At 39.9% G+C, this 25,768-nt stretch overlaps 1 protein-coding gene across 1 annotated transcript; it reads right to left on the reverse strand.

The window, feature by feature from the left end:
* Nucleotides 1-1,940: 1,940 nt before the first annotated feature.
* On the reverse strand, nt 1,941-25,014 carry ets2 (v-ets avian erythroblastosis virus E26 oncogene homolog 2). The gene is made up of 10 exons (XM_063050366.1): nt 24,801-25,014; nt 20,591-20,659; nt 17,035-17,155; nt 13,700-13,819; nt 12,106-12,306; nt 9,708-9,794; nt 7,933-8,166; nt 6,768-7,028; nt 5,723-5,841; nt 1,941-3,904 (listed from the first exon to the last, which is right to left on the reverse strand). Exons 2-10 carry the CDS (start codon nt 20,651-20,653, stop codon nt 3,689-3,691), a joined length of 1,422 nt encoding a protein of 473 aa, XP_062906436.1. The 5' UTR covers nt 20,654-20,659; nt 24,801-25,014; the 3' UTR covers nt 1,941-3,688.
* Between the last annotated feature and the right edge of the window lie 754 nt (nt 25,015-25,768).

The raw sequence follows: 25,768 nt of genomic DNA on the forward strand, positions 1-25,768 counted from the left end.
CCATGGACTTTACCATTTACCTGATGCAAAGCAACAACTTGCTGAGGGTTCTTCACCTGCTCTGCCAAACCAACACCAATGAGAAAGGCCAGTAGGTACTGTACATAGAAAACATTATCACATCCACCTTTCCTCTAAGTTGCATATCATTGTGAATTTGATTCATGGGTTCTGATTTATGTCTAATCATGGGTGTGTCCTACCGAACTATAACATTTACTGTACAACTGTGGAATTTTACAAAGGCCTGTTTAATTCTTAGGGCACCTTGGATGATAGATTTTAGAAATGTTAACATTCCAGTAATTAAAAATATAGTAACATCTTTTAAAACTACAAATCCTTCACGTATCTCTGGTGATGCAGATCTGACTTCCACATTCCGGAATCTCAGAGTCCTTCTGAGATATATTTTATTATTTGTTGTGGTAATATTACTTCGTGTGTTGTGTGTGTGTGTTATGTGTATTGTGTTGTGCACCTTGTTCCAGATGACTGTTATTTCGTTTGGGGGTATATACGGTATGGTTACGGTGGAATGACAACAGATTTGAACTTGAACAAAATGGCAGTCAAATGGAATTAAGGAACTTTATGCCGATCTTGCATTTAGAGATTCAAAAGATTGCAAATGAGATGCTGTAATCTGGAGCAAAAGGCAAACTGCTGAAGGAAGTCAGCGCGCCAGGCAGCAGGTAGAATCTACGGAGGGAAAGGAATGGTTGCCATTTTGGGTCAAGATCCTGGGTTGGCACCAGAATTTACCTTGAATGGTCAGAACATGTTGCAGTGCTCGTACTCACCAGCATACCAATTGGGAACAGTAGTAGCTCACTTGGCCCCTGAAGCTTGCTCATGGCTGGTCAACATGCAGTGGAGCTCTCCCACCTTTGATTATCAAAAAATTCAAAGGCTTTCTACCATCGTGAGGAAGACGCCTAAAGATTGCTGACTCAGACATAAAAAAAACCTCAATCTTAAAGGGATGATGTTGCTTTTTTAAAAATTGTGACCATTAGTTCCCGATTGTCCATTAAATGAGCACTAATAACCAAAAGCCAGTTAGCAAGCAGGAGTACCTATTCCACATCTGTATTGTTAGGAACACTCTGGACCTTACACACTCCATTCATACCCCACCACCACTATTTGATCATTTCCCGTCAGAGTCACCTTATGTACAGGCACTCCTGTGCCTCGTGCACTTTATGGACATGCAAACAGTGTCTGTAAGCTTTCTTCTTATGTATTTATATTTATCGTGTTTTCTTTTTAAATTGTGTTCTTTATCTTTGTTTTTTTTGTGGTGCATTGAATCCGGAGTAATGATTATTTTGTTCTCCTTTACAATTGTCTACTGGAAATGACACAAGAACAATTCAAAGTTGTTTAATCTCCAGTGGGCGTGACTCTGGCCTCTCCAACTTCTTCTATAAGACAATCTGCCTATTCACTTTACTTACTGGAATACAAAGCAAATTACAAAACAAACAGATGAGATTCTGGAAATCCAGAGCCATGCACACAGTCCCTCCATCCCCCACCACACACACATACGCGCACAATGCTGGAGGAACTCAGCAGGTCGGGAGGTCAGGCAGCATCTGTGGAGGGGAATAAACAATCAATATTTCAGGCCAAACCCTTCACAATAAGTGGAAAGGAAAGAGGGAGCGGTAGAGGAAGTGGTACGAGGTGCCCTAACTGTGATACCTGGAAACAGAGCTGTGTTGCCTGTGAATGTGTCTTGTACAGCCTACTCCTTTTAAGTTTATTTTCCAGTAGGCTCTGGCCTTTATTGTAAAGGGAATGTACAAGTACTCCTGATTATGATGTACAGATTTCTCCTGGGATCTATACAGATCTCTAACAGTCAGAAACTTCGTTTAATTTTTTTTTTAAAAAACAGTGTTTCTGAAAAAAAAGTGCAAGGTACTTCAGAAAATTGATTTATTTCAAAAATATATCAAAACCACAACCATTTATACAAATAAATGATACAAATTCATGTTGCTATACAAAAACTGTACATTGTTCTGCATTCAGAAAGCCCTAATGGTATTAAAAATACTTTCCTAGCTCATTCAATTTAAAACAAATTTGAAATTCAATGCAGATGACCAGCTGCAACATCAGCCCCGAGGAGGGTTATAACTTATGTAAAAAAATTAATCCCCTTTTATCCTGTCTCAAAGTAAACTGGCATGCAGAAATTGTTTTTGAATTAAAGCAATACAGTGGCTAATCGACATCTTCGGGTTGGATAGATGCTTTTTCTTTGCAAATATGTAACAGGTTGGAGGTGTTACAGGGGATAGCATACAAAAAAAACACTTTACATTCATTTTAAATCATTTTTTTGTTAATTAAAGATCACTTCCATTGAATGAGTATCTATGTCCTGGAATCAACTTGAATATCATGACCCAGTCATACACAAGTTGACTGTATTTTCCATTGAATAACCAATAGAATTAAAGGGAAATATGCTCAAAGTGCTGAAGAGGTATCAAAAATATTTGCTGCATCCCTATTAGCAAGCTATTGTTATGAAATATTTACAGAAGCTTTAGAATGCACAGGACGAAAAACAATAATTTCATGACATCCTATGAGTGCTACTGCCTTCTCACTACTTCCTGAAATCCTTACAATTGTGTAAACTTCAAAGGCTTGAAGCTTTGCAGCAGCCTTGCACAATGCCCTAACCTTGGCAGCAATGACCGATAAGTTGTGTGATAGGAAACAGCTGCCAGATACTTTTATTGTGTAGCAATATTTAATCTTTGATTTAAAAAAAAGATACCTATCACGTATCTAATAAAATTGCTATTTTAGAGAAGCACTCCCATTTTAAACAATAGGCATATGAAAAAACCAGATAGGCAATCTGGTTGGGTTTACAAACCATTATTGGAATAGATAAAGAGACCTGGGTAAATCTTATGTTTTCAAAATATTTCCAGATAATTGCTAGGTCACAGTTTAATACTTCCATTTTGTTTGGCAGAAACTGACCTTGAGCAACTGCTTCATTTAGTGAAGTAATAAACAAAGGAGAATGCAGCATCGTCTGCAAACTACCAACATTTTTGTGGGCCCAAATATCTTGTACAAGTCTAGCAAACTGTATCTATGCTAAGCTGATCTGTAACACAGAAATCCTGATCAGTTTTATGTGACAGAAATATTGATTGGTTACAGGTGAAAGGTGAAAGGGCAGGCACTGTGCACCTGGGAGTAGGAGTGAGCTGCGCATACAAACAAAAGCCTCCAACTTTATGGCAATTTCTTTGGTTTGAAACTTTAGAAAAATCAGCCTTACCCATGCCACATTAAACAAGTTCTCACTGACACTGGATGGCTTGTAACTAGAGCTCACCCAATTAAGAATAAAGCTTGTTTTAGAATTTGGCAATTCACAATCAGAAGGATAAAACCACATTGCTAAACTAAACTGATGATACAACTTGTTAATACCGCACAACTCCACTAGTTAAGAGTACAGGAAAATGTTTGTCACCAGTTTTGTCTTTGGCAAAGCAAGATGCCTCTGTGGTACCACTCCTCATTATGCAACCACTGACTGCATCTCTCACCGCATCGGACCAGTTCAGAGTGAAATTTGACTAGCACCCGTCACATTCACACTGCTAGCAGCTTCAGCCCCACAGATGCAGTAAATATTTCAATCCTCTGTGTCCGGCTGCACGCCCAGCTGTGCATGAAGCTCCTCTGCGGTGTAACCCAGCCAGTTGTGCAGGTCACAGACAAAGCGGTAGACGTATCTCTTGCCCGACGTCTTATGAATGATGTTCTTATCATAGTAATAACGCAGCCCTCGGCTCAGCTTTTCATAATTCATTTTGGGTTTGTTCTTGCGCTTGCCCCATCGACGAGCGACCTGTGTGGCAACCAGAAATGAGCATTTAGTCAATTTAGAAATTGAAAAAAAATAAATCAGTGTGCGTCAGAATTCAGTAATGGTCAACCAACAGGTGTAAATTGGCATTGGAGTGTGACTACAATTATTTTCTCACATTCTTTACACCCCTCATATCTCTACTCAATTTTTGTTTCATTCTGTATGAGCAACTGAACAGTTTATACTTTTTTTGTAACCAGACTTATGAGTGCTGCTTTGATCCAAGCCCTGCCTCTTTTCTAGAGGAGTAACTTAACTTTGATCTAGCCCTCCTCAAGGTCCCTTGGCGTTGGATATCAAACTTGAAGGTGAATTTATTATCAAAGTATACGTCACCATCTACAACCCTGTGATTCATTTTCTTCAAAATAAATACAGTAGAATCAATGAAAAAACTATGCAAAAGACTGACAAATAACCAACATGCAAAAGACAAATTGTGCAAATAAAACTACTGGGAACACAAATCCTGAAAGAGGTTGTGGAGTCCGTTCAGTTATCCTTGTTAGTTCAGGAGCCAGGTGGCTGCAGGGTAATAACTATCCCTGACCCCAAGTGATCTAGGACCTAAGGCTCCCGTTCCTCCTGCCTGATGGTAGTAGCGAGAAGAGAGCATGGCCTGGCTGGTGGGGACCTTGATAATAGATGTTGCTTTCTTCAGGCAATGCTCTCTGGTGGGGAGGGTTTTGTCCATGATGGTCTGAGCTGTATCTATCATTTTCACTTAGAGCAGGCTGTCACTTGGAGTACGGAATGGAAAGTTCCATCTCCCAACTCTTGAGCAAGGACAACATGAAATCTAGTCACTGAACATCACCTTCCTTTTAGTTACGTTACGATTGAAGTTTGAAAGTTAAACTAAGAGTCAAACAGCAAAACCCTGAAATGCCCTGTTTAATTCAGAAGACTCTGGATGCCTCTTATTCAAATGATCTCTCCCAAGAATTCAGCATTTGACAATATTACAACTATTCAAGTTGCGGTATTCATTTTTTAAATTAGTTTGTGTAACTGTGTAAAATTGTATCTAGACTTGCTAAATATCAATAATTATTACATACGCCACTGAATGATTTCACCTCTAGTTCTTATACTAAAATCAATACACAAATGAACGAACATCAAACTTAGTTGGAGACTTTGAAACAAGCTTTCAGAATCTGATGCATGTGGAGCATGTCCCCGCTGACCCTCAATTTTTTTTTTGGTGCTTAATATAAAGCATCTTATCTGCTTGCATCATGGCTTGGTAATGCAACTATCCTGCCCAAAACCACAATCTGCAGAGGGTTGTGAACACAGCTCAGCGCATCATGGAAACCAGCCTCTTTCTGGACTATGTCTACAATTCTCACTGCCTCAGCAAAGCAGCCAACATAAGAGACCCCAATTCCCTCTTCTCTCTGCCACCAGCTCAATTGGTCAGAAGTTACAACAACCTGAAAACACATATTGCTCTGTTTTCATACTTTTGGACCATCATCTCATACAAGATAGATTCTTCACCTCAAAATCTACCTTGTCATGGCCTTGACCCTTAACCACCCGCTACTTTCTCTAACTGTAACATTATAATCTGGCATTCTGTTGGTTGTTTTTAATTTGTTCTACCTCGATGGATGTACCAATGCGATGAAACAATCAGTATCGATGGCATGCAAAAAGTTTTGCCACTGCACCTCAGTACACGTGACAATAAAAAACTAATGATCTATTTTCCCTCCATTAAATGCTACTGGTATGACTACACCACAATACAGTTTTCACATGCACATAATGTGACACAGGGATTCTTACTTCATCAGGGTCAGTCAGTTTAAACTCCCATCCATCCCCTGTCCAGCTGATAAATGTCTGGCAGGATTTATCTGTCAGTAGTTCCAAGAGAAATTGCCAAAGTTGAATGGGCCCGCTTCCTGTGGAATTAAAAGAGGAAACAAGTTTTAAAATGTTATTTTTAATACTAGAATCAGTATTTTGGAAACAAACTTGACAAAAAGGTATTCAATTTACACCATGTGTGGCAGAAATCAAAAACTGAAGTGATTTGTGTGCAAACAGGAAGTGAGTGGTTTTTCATTTAGGACAAACGATTTAGCTTGCACCGTTAGTCACTTGCCTCCTCATCAGAACTCAGTGTAAAATAGAAGTGAAGTGACTGATCACTAGGCTAGAGAGAAGTGATGCATCTACAAAGGGCTGAACATTTAGCCCCTCTCTACTCTTAGCAGATAGCAATCCCTTTCCAAAACTAAACTTTTTTTTTCCCTTTCAAATTTGTTGGTTTCCAGCAGAATAGTAGTGGGACACCGCTTTCTTTTGTTTGGAAAATAGAAAATGATTCCAGGATTGAAAGGCTTGTCATAGAAGGAACATTTGATGGCTTTGGGCCTCTACTCACTGTAATTCAGAAGAATGACGGGTGACATCGTTGAAGCCCATCGAACGTAGAAAAGTCTCAATAGAGTGGATGCGGAGAGGATGTTTCCAAAGGTGGGGGGAGACAAAGACCAGAGGACAGCCTCAGAATAGAGGGACCTCCTTTTAGAATAGAGATGAGGGATTTCTTTAGCCAGAGAGTGGTGAATCCGTGGAATTCTTTGCCATAGGTGGCTATGGAGACCAATTCATTGGGTGTACTTAGGGTAGAGGTTGATGGATTCTTGATTAGTCAGGGCACGAAGGGATTATGGGGAGAAGGCAGGAGTTTGGGCTGGGGGGGTTGGAGGGGAAATGGATCAGCCAAGATGAAATGGCAGAGCAGACTCGATGAGCCAAATAGCCTAATTCTGCTTCTTTATCTTATGGTCTCAAGAAAACCATTGGGACAAAGATCGCTTACCTGTGAGTCCAGCAAGGACTGCAGCAGGGATGACTGGTTTCCCTTGTTCCAGTGGCTCTTTCCTCTCTTCGATGTAGTCTTTGAATGAGATATTGGGTTTGTTTGGACACAGGGAGTGGGTACAATCATCTTCAAAACTGTCCTGCGAAGGGACACGCTGCACATCACATAAAGATGACTGGCTGTTCCAAGATTTCAACAGGGGGTCTGTGCCATCAAAACTGTCTGCACTTTCAAAGGAACTCTGGGTTCTGCTCTCAACTGTAAAAGAGGACAAGTAAAATTCATTCTTCAACTACAGATAAGGGAATCTTCAGACAAACCCCATAATCTGCCCCAGACCTCAACCCATTTCTACCCGTTCCACTTAACACCCAATTTCAGGTTCTTTCCAAACAAATATTACCTATTTTCTCCAAGCACCAAGGGCTCAAACTCCGCAATCCTTAGTAATGGGAGTTCCATATTATCAACATCCTCTGCAAGAACTTATTTATATACTTACCTTAGTTTTAAGTGACCCTCCCTTCATCTTGTATGTATATACTCTGAGACACTCCCATCATTGTAAACGACTATCCTATCATAACCTAACTTACTGCCTGTTATGCCGCTGGCAGTTAGGGCAGCAAGCAAGCAATCCATCTCTGGTGGGGTACAGGGCTTCAATCATGTCAGAGCTTCCTCTTGGCTTTTACCACTGTCAGTAGTGCGAGTCCTAGGTGGAGACTCAAGAGTACCATTGTACTGAGATGTAGAAGGGTTCTTCATTGCTGTTTCTGTAACAATTTTGTTAGCCCTGAGCTGAGCCCCTGAACCTGGAGGACCGGTGGACCACTCTTAGTCTCAGCTCTACCCTTTGACCTATTTGGCATGTGTGACCCTACCAAGAGTCAAAGCATAATGTGCTGACTCCAGCCAACACTGCTCTCAGGGACATTAAGGCACCAAGCCAAGCCAAGGCCTGACATAACCCCAGATATGATTCAATTTCCTTTGAGGTCACCCTGTTCCACTGTACAAAATTTTCTATTTGAGGCAGTGGCTACTATCAGCAACCAACATTTCAGAACCACAAAAAGCTTCCTCTTCTGAGCTCGTTGCTATCACTAGGTCAGACATTTTACATTCCATCTCTGTACGTAGCTTCACCACACATACTCACCAGGGACAATGACTCCCACATGCAAGTTGCTGTCAGTTATTTCCTTCTGTCGCATGGAGTAGTAGCCCATCTCAACTTTATCCATTTGAGGATTGGCAAGGATTCCAAAACTGTGGTTCAAGCCAAGAAAATCCTGGTTGTTTGAATCTGATGAAATTTGATGCAATTCAGAGAGGAAGCTTCCAGTAAAATCAGAGAACAGGTTCCCACACTGAAGTTGATTCGAATTGAATTCTAAAAATTTTTAAAAAGCACTTCATTAAGAATGATATACAAACTACCTTTTCAGTTTCCTTTGACTGGGATACAGCCAACAAACTTCACCGCAAAAAACGTTACCAGTTATTACTTCCAATATTGTCTGGAGCTATTTGATCTTCTTTGGTGGCTACCACCACTTGGCTCCTATGCGGTAACTCATGTTACATCCAACAAGTATGCTCCCCTAGTTTCATTCTTTCTCCAAATCATGACACAGTTGAACTAACTGAACTGACCACCGCATGGAAAGTTGGATCCACTATATGCTCTGAATTCATGCTTAAACTTGCAGTCAAAGATCAAGCCAAAAGTCCACAATTTTCTCAAAGAGAAAATAAAACTTACCCGCTTTATTTTTAAGGAGGTCAAATTATATTGCTTCAGAAAAAAAAATGAAGGAAACAGACTTTAGGTCAAATTGGTTACATTGGTATTCATCTCTGAGTTTTCTCTGAACCAAGATCAACAAATCCAATCTGTCCATATTAAAAAATGTCTTAAATAGTATCTGGCATGTTTTACACCACAGTCCTATAAATAGAACCACTTATAGAATTGAAAGCCTGCAAGTTTGTGCGTTTCTTTATATGCCTTAAGATCTTGTGCTCAAATTGGCGATATTCTAAAAATATCTCTCCTAATTGAGAAGAGATTATCACTGGTTAAAGAATTAGTAATAATGATTATGGACTTAATGAATAAGGATGACCCTTGTTGCTTTGTGTGTTCATTGTTTTACTATTAATAAAATTATAACAGATTGAAATAAATAAAGCATTTTAGAAAACTTGCTCAAAGATATTAATCTTTAAAATAGACAATTGAGACAAGTGGGTAAAGTGGGGTATCTTCCAGTTAGCCCCATTCCCCTCTCCGCACCTTTTTATTCCCCCTTCCTTCCAAGTCCTGAAGAAAGGTCTCAGCTCAAAAAGTCAACTGTTTACTCTTTTCCAATTTGACTTGCCAATTTCCTCCAATATTTTGTGTGTGTGGAGTTTAAAAATAACATCATTTCTAAATAACATACAAGAGAAAATCTGCAGATGCTAGAATTCCAAGCATCACACACAAAATGCTGGAGGAACTCGCAGTCCAGGCAGCATCTATGGAAATGAGTAAACAGTTGACATTTTTTTAAAAAAATTATATTTTAACCAGTTACTATCAAAATACTGATGTGTACACCAGGTCTGTAAGGATTTCAAAATGTATCACCCAACATCACTAGTTCTCACAACTGGCACCAAACAGGCAGAAGACATTTCCCATGAAAAACATCTCACTGCTCTTGGGTTGTACAAAATAATTTACTGTTTCATTTGGCAGTAAAGATATTCATGAGGCATCTTTTTATTATGGGTGGGTTTTAAAGAATCGAGGAACAGCACTGCATGCCTTGTGCCAACAAAATTTTTGCATGTGCCATCTTAGGCACAAGTTTCATAAGTCTGCCACCCCTGGGCTTGCAGGTCATTGTCAGGAGATACTTTTTAGGGGATATGGAGAGGACGTACCAAATGAATTATTTTCCACCCAGTTTGAGTTTCCACTGATAAGAGCAGAGTTCCCCAGATAGTTCTGCTGTGATGCTTCCTGGCAATCTAGAATGATAACAAAGAAACAAATTACTAAAGGTGGTAAAAATAAGATTACAAAAATTACAGCGAATACTTACGATTTTACACAAGGACTGACTGGATTTCAAACTATCAATTCAATAACTTTGATCAGAATTACTTGACAGCTCATCTGAGATCTTATCAGAGAGGACCCCAACTTTGTTGTATGGTTCAGAGGCTCGTGTGCCTCAATGACCTGGAGAGCTATGTTGGATGGAGTCAGGTCCCTGTGCTTCGATTCTTGGTAGGGACACCCATGCCAAACAGGTCAAAGGGTAGAGGCCAGACTCAAGAGTGGTCCGTGGGCCATCCAGGTTCAGGGGTTCAGCTTGGGGCTAACAACCCTGACTGGTTTGGGAAAAAAAAACTTGTTATGGAACCAGCAATGAAAATGGAGGACTTTCATTGCTGCCCGAAGTGCCAGCAGCAAAACAGGCAGTAAGCAAGTCATCTGAGATCAAGAACCTGAGATGATAAAGCCAATGTTGCAAGTCTACAGACTTTAACATGCTGGCACCGAAAGTGAGGGATGGGGAAATCAGACAAGCCCTCTCTGCATTTAGGAGATTCCATTTTCCCCTTGTCTTCACTACTCAGCATCAAAACAGCTGCTGTGATCATAGACACCCACTACAAATGTAAACAATCTGATTTGGAAAAGTAAATGTTTAAAAATGAGCCTTTTAGCTGGGCTTCATTCTTTTATTGAGAGCTTGAGGTTGACCTGAGCACTTAGTTTTGATATCCATATTCAAAAATAGCTCATCATGTTGCCTTAATATGTAGTTAAAATCTGGGAGAGTCTGAAGGGATTAAATCAAATCTTATTCACCAAGTCATTTTCCCAATCAAACCAGCTGGTGAAGCCCCATGGCTTCTTCAATATAGACAGTGATTCAGTCTGTAATAAAATAGATTTCTGCAATCTCATCCCATATTTGATCTCAACAGTGGCTTTGTGGTCAAACAGAGAGCAGGACACTCTAACCTACGGCAAAAGGATTTTGTCGGAGCAATTGAGAGAGGAGCTTTACATCTGACATATGTCAAACTGAATTAGGAATGCAATGCACCTAACCATTATAACAAAACAAAATACATATTAATATACAACTTGGGCTTAAAGCTCACTGTTAAACGATGAAGTTGATTGGGTTAGAACTTTATTCCCTAAAGCGTAGGAGATTGAGGGGAGATTTGAGAGAGGTATATGAAGAGTATAGATTTAATAGAGGTATACGAAGGGTAATTGCAAGCAGGCTTTTTCCACTGAGGTTGGGCGAGACTAGAACGAGAAGTCATTACTTAGAAAGGTGGAAGGTGAGATGTTTAAGGGGGAACTTCTTCACTTGAGTCTGGAATGAGCTGCCAGCAGAAGTTGTGGATTCAGGTTCAACTTCAACATTCAGGATAAATTTGGAAAGGGAGGAGTATGGAGGGCTATGGTCCAGGTGCATGTCGACGGGAGCAGGCAGATCAATAGTTCAGCATCAATAAGATGTGTTGAAGAGCCTGTTTCTATGCTGTAGTGCTCTAGGACAAGTTATCTTATCCAGTGATTAACTGAAATATAGGAATCTGAAAAGCTTTAAAGTTAGAGCGTTGGTGTTTGCTGCCTTCCAAGTAGTTCTAGAATTGGTCTCTGGGTTAAAACATAGAACATTACAGCATGGTACAGGCCCTTCAGCCCATAACGTTGTGCCGACCTTTTAAACTACTCCAAGATTAATTGAGTCCTACCCTCCTACCTAGCCTCCATTTTTCTATTATCCATGTTCCTTAAACGTCCCTAATGTATCTGCCTCTACCGCCACCCTAGTAGTGCGTTCCACACACCCACTGTATATATTATAAAAAAATATCCTTATAACTTTAAGGTTATTGGAGAAAGGTATGTCCCCTTGTATTGGCCATTTCCAACCTGGGAAAAAGATTCAGTCTATCCTCTGTCTGTCTCTTATCAAAGAAGGGAAGCTTAGGCTGTTATCATTGCTTGAGGAACAAGTACTTGCATTCTTGTGGGCAGGAAGTGTGATGCTGTTTGTAATTGAATGGTCACGTTATTTACAATCAAGTTTCATGCACAGGCTACCAAAATATGGGAGAACAGACAACATTATTAGAGAGAAGTAAAAGGGGGAAAATAAAAATTAAAAGACCGATTCTGTAATATATCCACCAGCAAACATTTGAAAATAATGCAGAACAGTTTCTCCTGATTTAGAAATGCTTATAATTGGGTCATTTGTTCCACGCTTTTTAAAATGAAAAGTGTATCAGGTCACTGCTGTACCTTTCATTAGCTGTTCCAGGTGTTCCCAGAGAATATCTCCAATGAAGTCAGGTGCCAGCTCGAGAAAACGTTCTTTCCCAAGGTCACACAGAACTCGACCAGTCTTGTAGAATTTTTGGAAGTTGACATTCTGCAGACTGAACTCATTGACAGCCCAGTGTAGCCACTGACCAACTTGCTGTTCAGTCCAAACATGAGGGTCTGGGAAGAAGAGGAAAGTGTCAAGTTATTGCAAAGCTTGGAAAAGAAGAAGAAAAAAAAATCATAAAATTCTGGAGGAGTTCAGCAGGTCAGGCAACATTTATGGAAAAGAATAAAAGAATTGACATTTCTGGCTGAGACCACTGCCTGACCTGTTGGGTGCCCCCAGCATTTTCTGTGTGTTACTCTGGATTTCCAGCATCTGCAGAATTTCTTGTGTTTTGGAAACAAAAATCTCCTGTTTGAGACGAACTAACCATTCAGTTTCTCCAAAGCTGAATTCTTTTGTTTAGATTAGTTCAAATACTGTGGCACTGGCAGGATTAAGACGTGTATACTGCATTAATCTGAATGCATTTTTAAAAATGGGAAGTGACTGTGCCATCTCTAAAAGTAGAACAAAAATGTCATCAACTTCATTCAAGTTTATTCTGCTGAAGGTGGTGACTGATTCTACTGTATGGCCAAAGGCCGGAGTTCCCCTCTGGCAGTGTGCACCATTCATAACCACATACTTCGCACACTTCTCAGAAAGCATTACTAAGCAACAATTTAAACCAAGCACCCACAGTGCACCTCCACTTCCCTAAATGCACCCAGTCATCAGCTTGGAAAAAAAATTATTTCACACTTGTGAATCAAACTTATCCTCTTTCCGTTTAACCAGCCTTTGAGTGGCAGGAATTGCAATTAACTGAGTCACATCTTAGTCACACATATAGTATAGAATCAGACCCTTCAGCCCTCTTTGTCTCTGCTGATCATCAACCATATTCTACATTGATTCCTTATTTTTATTCTCCCCCCATGACCATCAACTCCCCTTAGATTTCCACTCTTCTACACACTTGGGACGATTAACAATGGCCAATAGCCCTACAGACCAAATGCCTTCGAGATTAGGGAAGAAACCAGATTCCCCGGAGAAAATCCGAGGTCATAGGACGAATGTACACATTTCAGACCATCGGGACCCAAGGCATGGATTAAATCAGGTCCCTCACACTGTGAGACAGTGGCTCTACGAGCGGAGTTACTATGAACCTTTCAGTTTCAAAGGTCATATTTGAGTGTGTGTCTTTGGTGGTTTGATGAAATTACATTTGGATTTTCTATTCTGTTGAGCTCCCTTTCTAACCAATAAACATTTATGTACACATGAAATGCGATACTGGTCAACCAATACTTATTTTCCATTCCTAGTCAACCTCAGGTGGATGCTGGTAAGCCTCCCCTTGAGGTCAGTCCAGATGGTATGCTGTAGGGTAACCAGTTCCAGTATTTTGACCCAGCAACTAACTGTGCTCAGATATCATTCTGAAAGTTTATGGTCACTTGCAAGAACTTCACTCAACTACAAGTTAAATATAGCGTTTCCCATCCAAAAGGTCACCTTTCGGGATGCCGAGGCGTCGGCTCTCTTTGACGAAACCACTGAAGCTCTCTTTGAGTGCCTGGCTCATGACGGCCTTGCTGACAGGTGTTAGGAGTGGAACTTCATTGGTTCCAACATCTGCAGTGAGAGAGAAAAAGCCAAGAAATAACACCTTCATCCCGAAAAAGGCATTCCATAAAGCAAGCATTCCCTTTCAATGTTTTGTTGATGTGCTGAACACAGTCTGACCCACTAAATACATGAAGTTTTAAGATAAGACATTAAAGTAGCAGGAGGTCCGACCATTCCCCTTGAATTTAGATTACATTAGATTCAACTTTATTGTCATTGTGCCGAGTACAGATACAAAGCCAATGAAATGCAGTTAGCATCTAACCAGAAATGCAAAGAATAGTGTTATTTACAAAATAACTGTGAATAAAAAGTAAGTGCTACAGCACACAAATATAAAAGTACTGAGACAGTACAATATGGGTGCAATACTGCTTAGCACTGTGATGTGAGGTTCAGCACAGCAGGGTCACAGCCTCAGGGAAGAAGCTCTTCCTGTGCCTGCTGGTTTCTGGGAGTGGAGGCTCCTGTAGCGCCTATCGGATGGGAGGAGAGTAAAAAGTCCATGGTTAGGGTGAGATGCATCCTTGATAATGCTTTTCGCCCTGCTCAGGCAGCATTTATGGTAGATTTTCTCAATGGTGGATAATTGGGTGCCGATAATCCGCTGGGCAGTTTTCACCACACGCTGGAGTGTTTGAGGTCCGATACGGGACAAGTGCCATACCACACTGAGATGCAGTTGGTGAGTATGCTCTCAATGGTACAGCGATAAAAATCCGTCAGTATTCTGGGACAGAGGTGAGCTTTCTTGATGCTCCACAGGAAATAAAGATGCTGTTGCGCCTTTTTGATCAGGATGGAGGAGTTCAGGGACCAGGTGAGATCCTCAGAAATGTGGACACCAAGGAATTTGAAACTTGATGCACGCTCCACTGCAGCGATACACTGTTGATAAAGATCCAAGCTGTACTTTAATGATACCAGTATCAACAGGAGATTTTGGAATGATGTGAAATATTGATCATTTATTGTCCCAGGAAACTTGAATTCAGTGGCCACTATATTAGGTACACCTGCTCAGTAAGGCAAATATCTAAATCAACCAATCATGCGATATAGCTTCTACAAGGGCTTTACTCTTTGGAGAGAAGGAGGATGAGAGGAGACATGATAGAGGTGTACAAGATAATAAGAGGAATAGATAGAATGGATAGCCAGTGCCTCTTCCCCAGGGCACCACTGCTCAATACAAGAGGACATGGCTTTAAGGTAAGGGGTGGGAAGTTCAAGGGGGATGAAGTTCAAGGGGGATATTAGAGGAAAGTTTTTTTACTCAGAGAGTAGTTGGTGCATGGAATGCACTGCCTGAGACAATGGTGGAGGCAGATACACTAGTGAAGTTTAAGAGACTACTAGACAGGTATATGGAGGAATTTAAGGTGGGGGCTTATATGGGAGGCAGGGTTTGAGGGTCGGCACAACATTGTGGGCCGAAGGGGCTGTACTGTGCTGTACTGTTCTATGTTCTATGTGGCAGCAACTCAATGCATAGAGCATTCTGGTGTTCCCAAACACCAGAACGGGAAAGAAATGTGATCTGAGTGACTTTGACCATGGAATGATTGCTGGTGTCAGATGGGGTGGTTTGTGTATCACAGAAACTGCTGGTCTCCTGGGATTTTCAGGAATAGTTTCTGCAGCTGAGAGGGAATCGTGTGAAAAACAGAGAAAATCTGTGAGTGAAAACGCCTTGTTAATGAGAGAAGTCAGAGGAGAATGGCCAGATTGGTTCAAGCTGACAGGAAGGCAACAGCAATTCAAATAACCATTTGTTACAACAGTAGTGGTCAGAAGAGGATCTCTGAACGCACAACAGATCAGAGCTTGAAGTTGATGGGCTACAGCAGCAGAAGACCACTGCTCAATGGTCACAATATTAGGTATAGGAGCTGCCTAATAAAGTGGCCACTGAGTGAGAATTGGGACTCATAAGCCTTTTATTTTAATTACTTTCAAAGGGAGACCCGAATTATATGGATATGTCTTTTAGGATGTCTTAAAGCACTTCAAGCCAATGAAGTACTTTGGAAGTGTAGTCACTGTTGTAATGTATCCTACTTGTAACACAGAAGCAGCTACGAAGTGGTAATGACAAGTGTTTGGCAACACGACGAGACCTGGACACCAGGGATAACTTACTTAATCCTCTAACTAGTGCTCAAGGCTACTTGACTGAGATTAGTGCGTTGGTTTTGTCTTTGAAAAAATGGAAATCTTAGATTTGAGTGTGGGTGATGTCACAAGCATAATGGAGTAGGAAGTTCAAAGCCAAAGTGGGGCCCTATCGTTTCTCAAGTGGCTGGATTACTAAATTTGCCAATACCTTGCAATGATTTATTCTGGCTAACAGTAGGGGACAATGATAGACCAAAAATAATTGCTGGTAGATCTCAGCAGTCAAACAGCATCCGTGGAAAGAGAACCCAATCAATGCTTCAGGTCTGAGACACTTCCTTTTGAAATAGCAGCGGGAATATTGTTAATCTATTTCCTTGAACTAAAAAAGCTCAAACCACTGACCGGTTTCTCTTCCCGCAGATGCAGAAGCTGTATGACTAGCCGTGTTTTGTCAGCATTTCATTTTTGTTTCAGATTCCTGTTTTGTTTCTCTAGGGTACTGATGGACGGTGAATCTGATATTTAAGTGCATCAATGGGCACATACAGTGTGGAGCCATAGGGGAAATGAAAGTTTAGTTTTGAAAACATTTGTATTTTAAAACATCAGATTGGTCCTTAAAATAGAAATCAAAAACACTGTAAGAAACAAAACTGCCTTGTCCTTGCTTTCATGAAGCATTGACCCAGACTGGGATACAATTCCAATTGCTCTTTGATTCTTTACCCAAGTTGTCATGGGTTGAAGGTGAAGATGCCAAAAAAAACTAACTCTGCTCAAACTAAATTTTCCGTTAATAGAAATCCATTCTTCTCACAAGGCTTATCAAAGAATGATCAAGAGCAGAATTCATTTCAACACCCCACATCTTCTATTGAACAGAGTGCCAAAGTCAAATAATACTCTAGCTCCTGAGCTGGAAGAATATCAAATCTGACATAGAGACAAGGGATCGTGGGAAAAAGTGACCAATGCCAGCCCTGCTGATGTGCTTATCCATTAAAACCTGCACTAATAACGACTACATGGACACAAAAACTGGTTACATGCATCGTTCTATTAACAATAACTAACGTTTCCAAGTTTTTAACATATTTTACCATTTAGTAAGGCAGACATGCCAGTTGGAACTTCCTGCACACTTTGCTCTTCGTCGAAATGTGACAAGAACCCATCAACGGTGGTATCAAACGGTTCGTGCACGTCAAATGCTGATTGACGCTGAAAAGGAAGCAGTAACTACATTAATTTTCTTAACAAACAAACAACTTGTCCTTGTTACCAGATGAGATTCATAAGTAAAATTAATTCAGATCCGGTATTACAGTTGAGATTAACAGTTTCTGAGTAAGGAATGGGGCTTTACTCTTTGGTGTGTTGTTACCATAGCTATTAATTAGAAGCATAAAGCATTTCAGCACAGAAACAGGCCCTTCAGCCCATCCAGTCTGTCAAACAAGTCCCATCTATCTGCACCTGGACCATACCCCTCCCCATCCATGTACCTATCCAACATTCTCTTAAAGGTAGAAACGGCATCCCATGCAAATAGGTGGGCATATTCTCCTCATGCTGGAGGGAAAATTGACATATTCATAATTTTGGCACTAACATCAGAAACTGTTCTACACATGTGAAGAAGTCTGATGGAGACTGTTTCTAGATAAGAATCTGTAGTGAATTTTCAGTAGTAAGAGGAACCACAATCTGTGCAAATTGGTGGTAATATCTCCTCCTTGCTGACGATTAACATTGGTGCACCTCAGGGGTGTGTGCTTAGCCCACTGTTCTACTCTCTCTAAACCCATGACTATGTGGCTATGCATTGCTCAAAATACCATCTATAAATTTGCTGATGATACAACTATTGTTGGTAGAATCTCAGTTGGAGACGAGAAGGCGTACAGGAATGAGGTATACCAACTACTGGAATGGTGCCACAGCAACAACCTGGCACTCAAGGTCAGTAAGACGAAAGGGCTGATTGTGGACTTCAGGAAGGGCAAGACGAAGGAACACATACCAATCCTCAGAGGGATTGGAAGTGGAGAGAGTGAGCAGTTTCAAGTTCCTGGGTGTCAAGATCTCTGAGTACCTAACCTGGTTCCAACATACAAGTGCAGTTATAAAGAAGGTAAGATCCCGACTATACTCCATTAGGAGTTTGAAGAGATTTGGTCTGTCAACAAGTACCCTCAAAGACTTCTAAAGATGCACCATGGAGAACATTCTGACAGGCTGCATCACTGTCTGGTTTGGGGGGGGGGGGTGGGGTGCGGCTAAACTGCACACAACTGAAAGAAGCTGCAGAGGGTTGTAAATTTAGTCAGCTCCATCTTGGGTACTAACCTACAAAGTGCCCAGGACATCTTTGTACCTAGAACATTGAGAGTGTTTAAGGAGGAGATTGACAGGTATCTAATTAGTCAGGGTATCAAGGGATATGGGGAAAAAGCCGGAAATTGGAACTAGATGGGTGAATAGCTTAGCTTATGGGGGAGCTGCGGAGCAGACTTGATGGGCCGAATGGCCTACTTCTGCTCCTTTGTCTTGTGATCTTCAAGGAGCGGTGTCTCAGAAAGCCAGCGTCTGTTATTAAGGACCTCCAGCACCCAGGGTATGCACTTTTCTCACTGTTACCATCAGGTAGGAGGTACAGAAGCCTGAAGGCACACACTCAGTGATTCAGGAACAGCTTCTGCCCCTCTGCCATCCGATTCCTGAATAAACATTGAACCCGTGAACACTACCTCACTTTTCTAATACTTATTATGTTTTTTTGCATGATTTTTAATCTATTCAATATATATAGTAATTGATTTCCTTATTTATTTTTATTTTTTCTCTTCTATATTATGTATTGTATTGAGCTGCTGCTGCTAAGTTAACAAATTTCACGACACATGCCGGTGATAACAAACCTGATTCTAATTCTGAACATCAGACACTATTTAAACAACAAGAGCACAATGCTATGCAACATACATCAAAGTTGCTGGTGAACGCAGCAGGCCAAGCAGCATCATCCTCATATAGGGGCTCACTGTATCTTTAATGTTTCTGGATCAAAGGTATAGCAGTTGCTATAATGGGAAAAATATCTAACAAGGTATAACACTGGGCATTTAGAAATGAATAGCAAATGTAATCTTGTTCTGGTAAAATTTAGTAAGTGGGATACTTTAAATTGGAATTACCAAGTGAAAAGAATAGTTTTTCAAATGCTATCTAATGGCAGTCTACAAACTTAGACCAGGATTAAACAGTAATAAAACAAGTAACCAACTCCAAAGGAATCTACACTTTGTACTGTTAGAGTGAATAGGACTGTGCTCTGTCTCAGCCTGAAATGTTGACTGTTGATTCATTTCCATAGATGGTGCCTGAGCTGCTGAGTTCTGCCAGCATTTTGTGTGAGCTGTGCTTGATTTCCAGCATTTGTAGAATCTCTTGTGTTTATGATAAACTGAATAGGAGCTTATTTTTCCCAGCGATTATCTCGATATTTGAATCACTTACAGGTTCACCAGACTATATAATCAAGAGCACACCCACACATTGAGTAAACTAGAAAGTCATATATGGTATGAGTTAAACATTTATAGAATTACTCATTCAGTAGTGTATTGATTATAACCAAGGAACATTTTGTACCCCTGTTTCTGATTACACAATGCATTAGCCTCCACACCAAGACATCACAAAATATTAAACGCTACATACCAGAAATTATGGTAATTTAGAAAGCTCTATCTGAAAAGTCAGTGGAAGTTGATTCAGTTTTAACTCTTAGATGCAAGTTACACAAGTTGTATGCTGGGAAAATTTAGGGAATGTGACTAATTGGATAGCTCTTTTAATGATATGGCAAAGGTATCCTGGGAACAAAGGCCTATTTTTGTGCAGTATAGTTCTAGAACACAGATCAAAAGATGAAACATGTTCATACCAGACTTTGCTTTCCAATTACGCCATGCTTTCATATGTATAGTTTAGCAAACCTCTAGGTAGTTTACTTGTCTAAGATTACAAATTGAAAATTTGTCCAAATCATTGTTTTAACAGGAACCTACCCAAAGAAACATCAGTCTAAAATAAGAGAAAAATCTTCATTCATGTGAAAAAGTTTACATGCTTTCTTTAACCAGATCAACAATATTAGAAAATATAACTTCAATGACATGGAAAAAAGGGAATCTCTCACCATGGGTAGCACACTGAAATGGAATAATTTTACTCATGCAGAGTGGCAGAATAGATTCCGTTAAAACTAAGATGATCACTTTGCAGGTAATGTCAGCACTTAAGTCAACAGTGAAATAACTTTTTCAGATCCTTACAGCACCTCTAAAAAAAGGCCTGGTATGAAATCAGCTCAAATAGTTTAAGGGTGATCTATTAGCTTATGAAATAAACACATATCAGATATCCGCATGATTTTCTGCAAAAGTAAGTTTGGGCTCAATATATTCCCCACTGCATTATAGATTACATACATACCATAGCCCCACTTCTTATAATTGTTTTCATTTAAACATACCTGGCTCAATAAAAAAAAAGCTACACAGGCTGCAAGACATTCTCTAAAGTGTGAAAGGCTTAACACTCTTAAAGTATGATGCAGTATGAGTTCAGTATTGTGTAATTAAACCTTACCTTAAGTATGCCTCGGGATTCCAAAGCTACAGGGGCTTCCTGATCTCTCATGAAGTCACACATTTTGATCTGTGGAGGTCAAAAGGGAAACGATTAAATTAGCATAAACAATTCCATTTCTGGGAATGAGTTACATTTTTGCTGGCAGTTTGAATTTAAAATTACTTAGTGCAGTGTAAAGCAGTTTTGCCTGTTGACTCCAGTTTCTTGACAGTCAAAACTGAAATGAGATCACTTTAGTTTAGAGTACATAAAGTCAGGTCAAGTTTAGTGAAAAGCTTCTTCAATGTAAAGCATTTTTGTCAACTGACTCTTTTCATGTCTGCCAAAGTTAGTATTTCATCAGAATCAAATCTGTCAAATGTGTTTTTTTTTTGGATTTGGCCTTGATCCTGACAAGTGTGGACAGTACCAAACAATATTACACTTTATTCCATTTACACCTGATGAGCATACAAGGCAGTTATGAGTCAGTGATGGCTCAGGATTGCAGATATGCCTGTGTATGTTGGCTGGAACCCAAAAACCACAACCTTAAGGTCTGCTCCAGGTTAGATCTTGTACTAGGTAGGTTTGTTCTGTCCAGGGTCAAAACAATATTTTACATAACCAACATTCAAATTACCTCAATAAGATTAAAAAAAAAGATGACTGAATTTACATTTTCATTGTGGATAAGATTACTCAGATGGACTATCTTGAGCTAGTTCATTTTAATTTGACTTGGTCAGATTTTAATCAGATATAACTTTCTGGAACCGAAAGGAATTTGTTTGTTGAAGGTTTTCATGAACTCCCATAACAGAGTTGTCTCACAATGGATCCTGTTAGAAAGCGATTTTCAACTGGCCCACTTCATGTCTTCCACTACAGCTCTTTAAAACCTTCCTTTTAAATGCATCCCCAATTCCCCCTGAATACATGCTTACTCTAGCAAAGTGACTATTGTATTTTGTAAAATAGCAGTAATGAACAATGGCTCCATGCAGGCAAATGCATAAACAGAGGCAGACGGGAGATGAACTTCAGTCACATACATGGGGCAGATTTTACTGATTACTGTGTTCTGTGTGGGTGGAAATGCATAGAAGGCTTTTCAAGTGCAGGCTGGTGTCTCACATGAGAGTGCACATTTCGGGAAGAGAATGTATTTTGCATATTCTATTTCTGTTTCAAGTCAGTAGTTTGTAATCTGAAATGAAGTAGTTTACATGAATATTTTCATCTTCAAATACAAAAATTGCAGAGAGTGTATGCCATCATTTCTCAAGCCAGCTCCTCTCCCTAACCCTGCGGCTCTCAGACAATATATTCGGTTTATACTCCTACTTCGCACACATTGCTGAGGGCGAATACATCACTGAAGTTAATCATATTAGAGATTAGTTTTGTGTGGCTCATACATCATTCGTCAGATGATCACAAGTTCATTTCAGTGTAATTAAATACACCCACATCTCAAGCACCTGGTCAAGGTAACTGCTGTCAAAATATCACCCTGATTAATATTTAATCTACCAGACTATAACCAAAGGCAGGAACATTTTAGATGAATGAAGTCTACTTTAAGATTGTTACCGAAAGTAGGTTCTGTAAAGATTATTCTTTGAAAGACTCCACCCTGTCTCCTTTGAAGACTTTATCTGGAAATCGTAAGTAAACCTTCAAAGCAAAGCTAAATGAGATTAGACTGCCCAGGGAACAGCTATCAGTGATGCTGGAGGGAGTGTTTAGTATTGTTTGCTCTAATGTTTTATGATAACATGGAAATAACCTCTCCAGATAGACCACATATCAACAACTTTGTTCCTCATTTGTGCATCAAGAGTTCACTTATTTGTTTAGTCTTATTTGTTTAGGCCAAAAGAGAATCTGGAAACAAGATGATTAAGAAAAATGAGAAATCTGATTAGAAGGCCTGCTTGATTTGGAAAAGAACAGGGAAGCAATGACAACATCACTACACTTCTCTGCCAATCTTGACTCAGTGGTAGCCATCTTTGCTTTTTCAGATCATTGCATTTTAAATTTCGCTCAAGTCAAGATCTGAATATTCCACTATTGTACAAGTGCTGCACTGTCCGAACCAGCTGAGATGTTAAACTGCTAATATAGATGATCCATGGGAAGAGATTCATGTTAACTTTGAAAAAAAGGATGGAGGTAGTTGCATTTTGTGTTCTGACCAATGGCAAACAAAAATGACGAAATATTACCTCGCCAATGATCTTGTGACAGTCTAGGGAACCTTGTTGTGCACAATTTGGCTGAGAGCCTTTATTGTATTTCCAACAATGACAGCACTTCAGAGGCTTGAAAGCATGTGACACTGTTAAGATCATAAAATGTGCGCCATAAATCCAAATTCTTTGCTTCAAAATGCAACTATGGACCAAGTTATTCAAGGTGACTAATGCATACTTTTCTTGCACTACCTATGCACTGTTGAATGATGTGTAATCAAAAAAAATCAAAAAGCGGCTATAACTTTGGATACAACCCTGTTTTTACTGTACACTCAAAGATGGATGTGCTTCTCTTTGAGATATGGGTGGACTGAGTGTTCAAAGGAAATATATTAGCAATACGTCATCATATACAACCCTGAGATTCATCTTTTGCAGGCATATCAAATAAATCAAATAACCATAATAGAGTCAATGAAAGACCACACCAACTGGGCATAGAACTAGTGTGCAAAAGACAACAAACTGCAAATACAAAGATATAAAAAAAGAGAGATAAATATCAAGAACATGAGATGAAGAGTCCTTGAAAGAGAGTCCATAGATTGTGGGAACACTTCAGTGGTGGGGCAAGTGAAGCTGAATGAAGTTATCCACTTTGGTTCAAGAGCCCTGAAGGTTGAGGGGTAATAACCGCTCTTGTACCTGATGGTGTGAGTCCTGAGTATCTACTTCCTGATGGATAGATTTGTAGATTCAAGGGAATATTTGATGAGAAAAAAAATAAATTAGGACTATGCTCTTTGTAATTAAGAATAAATTATGCATGCTTTAATATTATTAAAGCATGCATAATTTGCAAGTGGCTTGACAAAGTGGATACCATGAGGATTTCTCTCCTGTAGTCTCAAACAAGGAGACATTGTTTCAGGATAAAGCATCAGCTAGATAACAAGCAACACACACAAAATGCTGAGCTCCTCCAGCATTTTGTGTGTGTGCTGCTTGGATTTCCGGCATCTGCAGATTTTCTCTTCTTTGTAACTATACAACAAAGAGGATTGGGAATCTTTTCAATGCCCGACTCCAGAGAGCTATGGATGCAATTCCATTAAATATATTCATGACTGACACAAATTTTTGTAGAAAGATTACAGGTGATCAGACAGGAAGGTGGAGTTGAGGCCAACAATCAGATTAGCCATAATCTTACTGAATACCAAAACATCTCCCCCCCCCCCACCATTAGTTCTTGTTTTCATTATACAGTATTTGGTTCACCTTTGTGTTTTAAATGCTGCTATATTCATGTCAGGTCGGATCTACTCCAAAGGATTTGCAAGGAACCATTTAGTACTATTTTCCAGGAAACTGTAAATAACATTAAATACCTATATAAAACTGACACCAAGTCCATGTAAAATACAGTGATCCATATATACATTACATTTTGTGAACCAAGTACTGATAATTATTCTTCATTAAGGTTAAACCAGATGCAAATTTAACAAATTGAGTTCACAATGGAAGGATGTGAACTCCAACAGAGCGAGATGGGCGCACTCCGGAGGAGGATAGTCTTTGCAAGTTTGCATTTTTATATAGTTGCACTCTGAAACCACCTCTGCTGAGTGGAGATGAGCATTTAAACCACAGCGACTTCAAACACACAGCCGAAAAAAACACTGTATCAAGCCCATGTGAGGGCTGAATGGCGCGGTTCAGAGCTTTCCTGTCGGTTGATTTAAATCCCTCTTTCTCAAAACGCTTTAAGATATCACCGAATCACTCACTGTATGATAAGCACAGCGAAAATTTCCCCCCACCCCAATTCGAAGATACCGAGTTTGTGTCAAGTCTGGATATTGAAATACGAACGTGGGCCGGCGGATCGCAAACAATTCTGTTGTATTGTAAAGCGGAGGCAATTCCCAAACAAAAGAGATCAATCAGACCACATATCTCATTGGGACACTCCGGTCAATCCAGAAGGTCGCCATCTAAATGCATAACGCGGTACTTACTGTAACTTTTTGGGTCTTAATTGTTATATCTCCCAGTCCACGAGCCGTTGTTTAAAACTCAAAGACGGTGTGTTTAATAGATCCGAGAGTGAAAGAAGCGTGCCAATTGCAGGCGAGTATAAAATCTCCCGTGGAAATTCACTCTGAATCACCAGTACAGTTACTGAAGTCACACTCTTAAGCAATCTATAGAAGCACTATCCGAGCCTCGCCTTTTACATCAATTCCCATAACTTCGTAAGTTTCTCTTCATTGGACAACGTCGGAAGTAGGAGGAGTTAAGAAAACATCACCAAACAAGGTTAACTTGCCAAGTGGTTTATTTCCTGATGTTATAGCAACCACGAGCGAGTCACATGACGATCCAGCGTTTTTCTTTATGAATGATATCCACGCAAACTTTTCTATCTTGACATCTAAAGTACACATGCGGTCAATGTTTCATTAACTACGCATCTGAGAGACTTGTGCTCCCCTGATCTTCAGAAATATTTCGGAATGTTTTACAATTAAGAACCCATGCAAGGCCTCTGTGTACAGTTCCATCTGAAAGAACACATTTAAGAAAATACACTTTCTCAGGAATTGTCTTCGGGTCGCTGTGTTGGTTAACCCACCACCTCTAGACTCAGGGTGTTATCGACTGTGTTAAGGATTACACAGGACCTTACGCTCCGTTTCATCATGAAAGATGAGTTTTTTTCCTGATTTGTATAAAATTATATTCAAGTATTTGTAACCGAGATCACCTGCTAAAGGCGATATCCGTCAATGGACTTTCATCACTCAAGACATGATCTCTTCTCGTTGCTACCGTCAAGGAGGAGGTACAGGAGCCTGAAGACATTTCACGAACAGCTTCTTCCCTTCCGCCATTAGATTTTTAAATGGACAATGAATCCATTAATACTACCTCACTATTACTTTTCCTATCTTTTTGCACTACTTATTTAATATATATATATATA

Source organism: Mobula hypostoma, chromosome 6 (assembly GCF_963921235.1).
Source record: "Mobula hypostoma chromosome 6, sMobHyp1.1, whole genome shotgun sequence".
Taxonomy (NCBI): Eukaryota; Metazoa; Chordata; class Chondrichthyes; order Myliobatiformes; family Myliobatidae; genus Mobula; species Mobula hypostoma.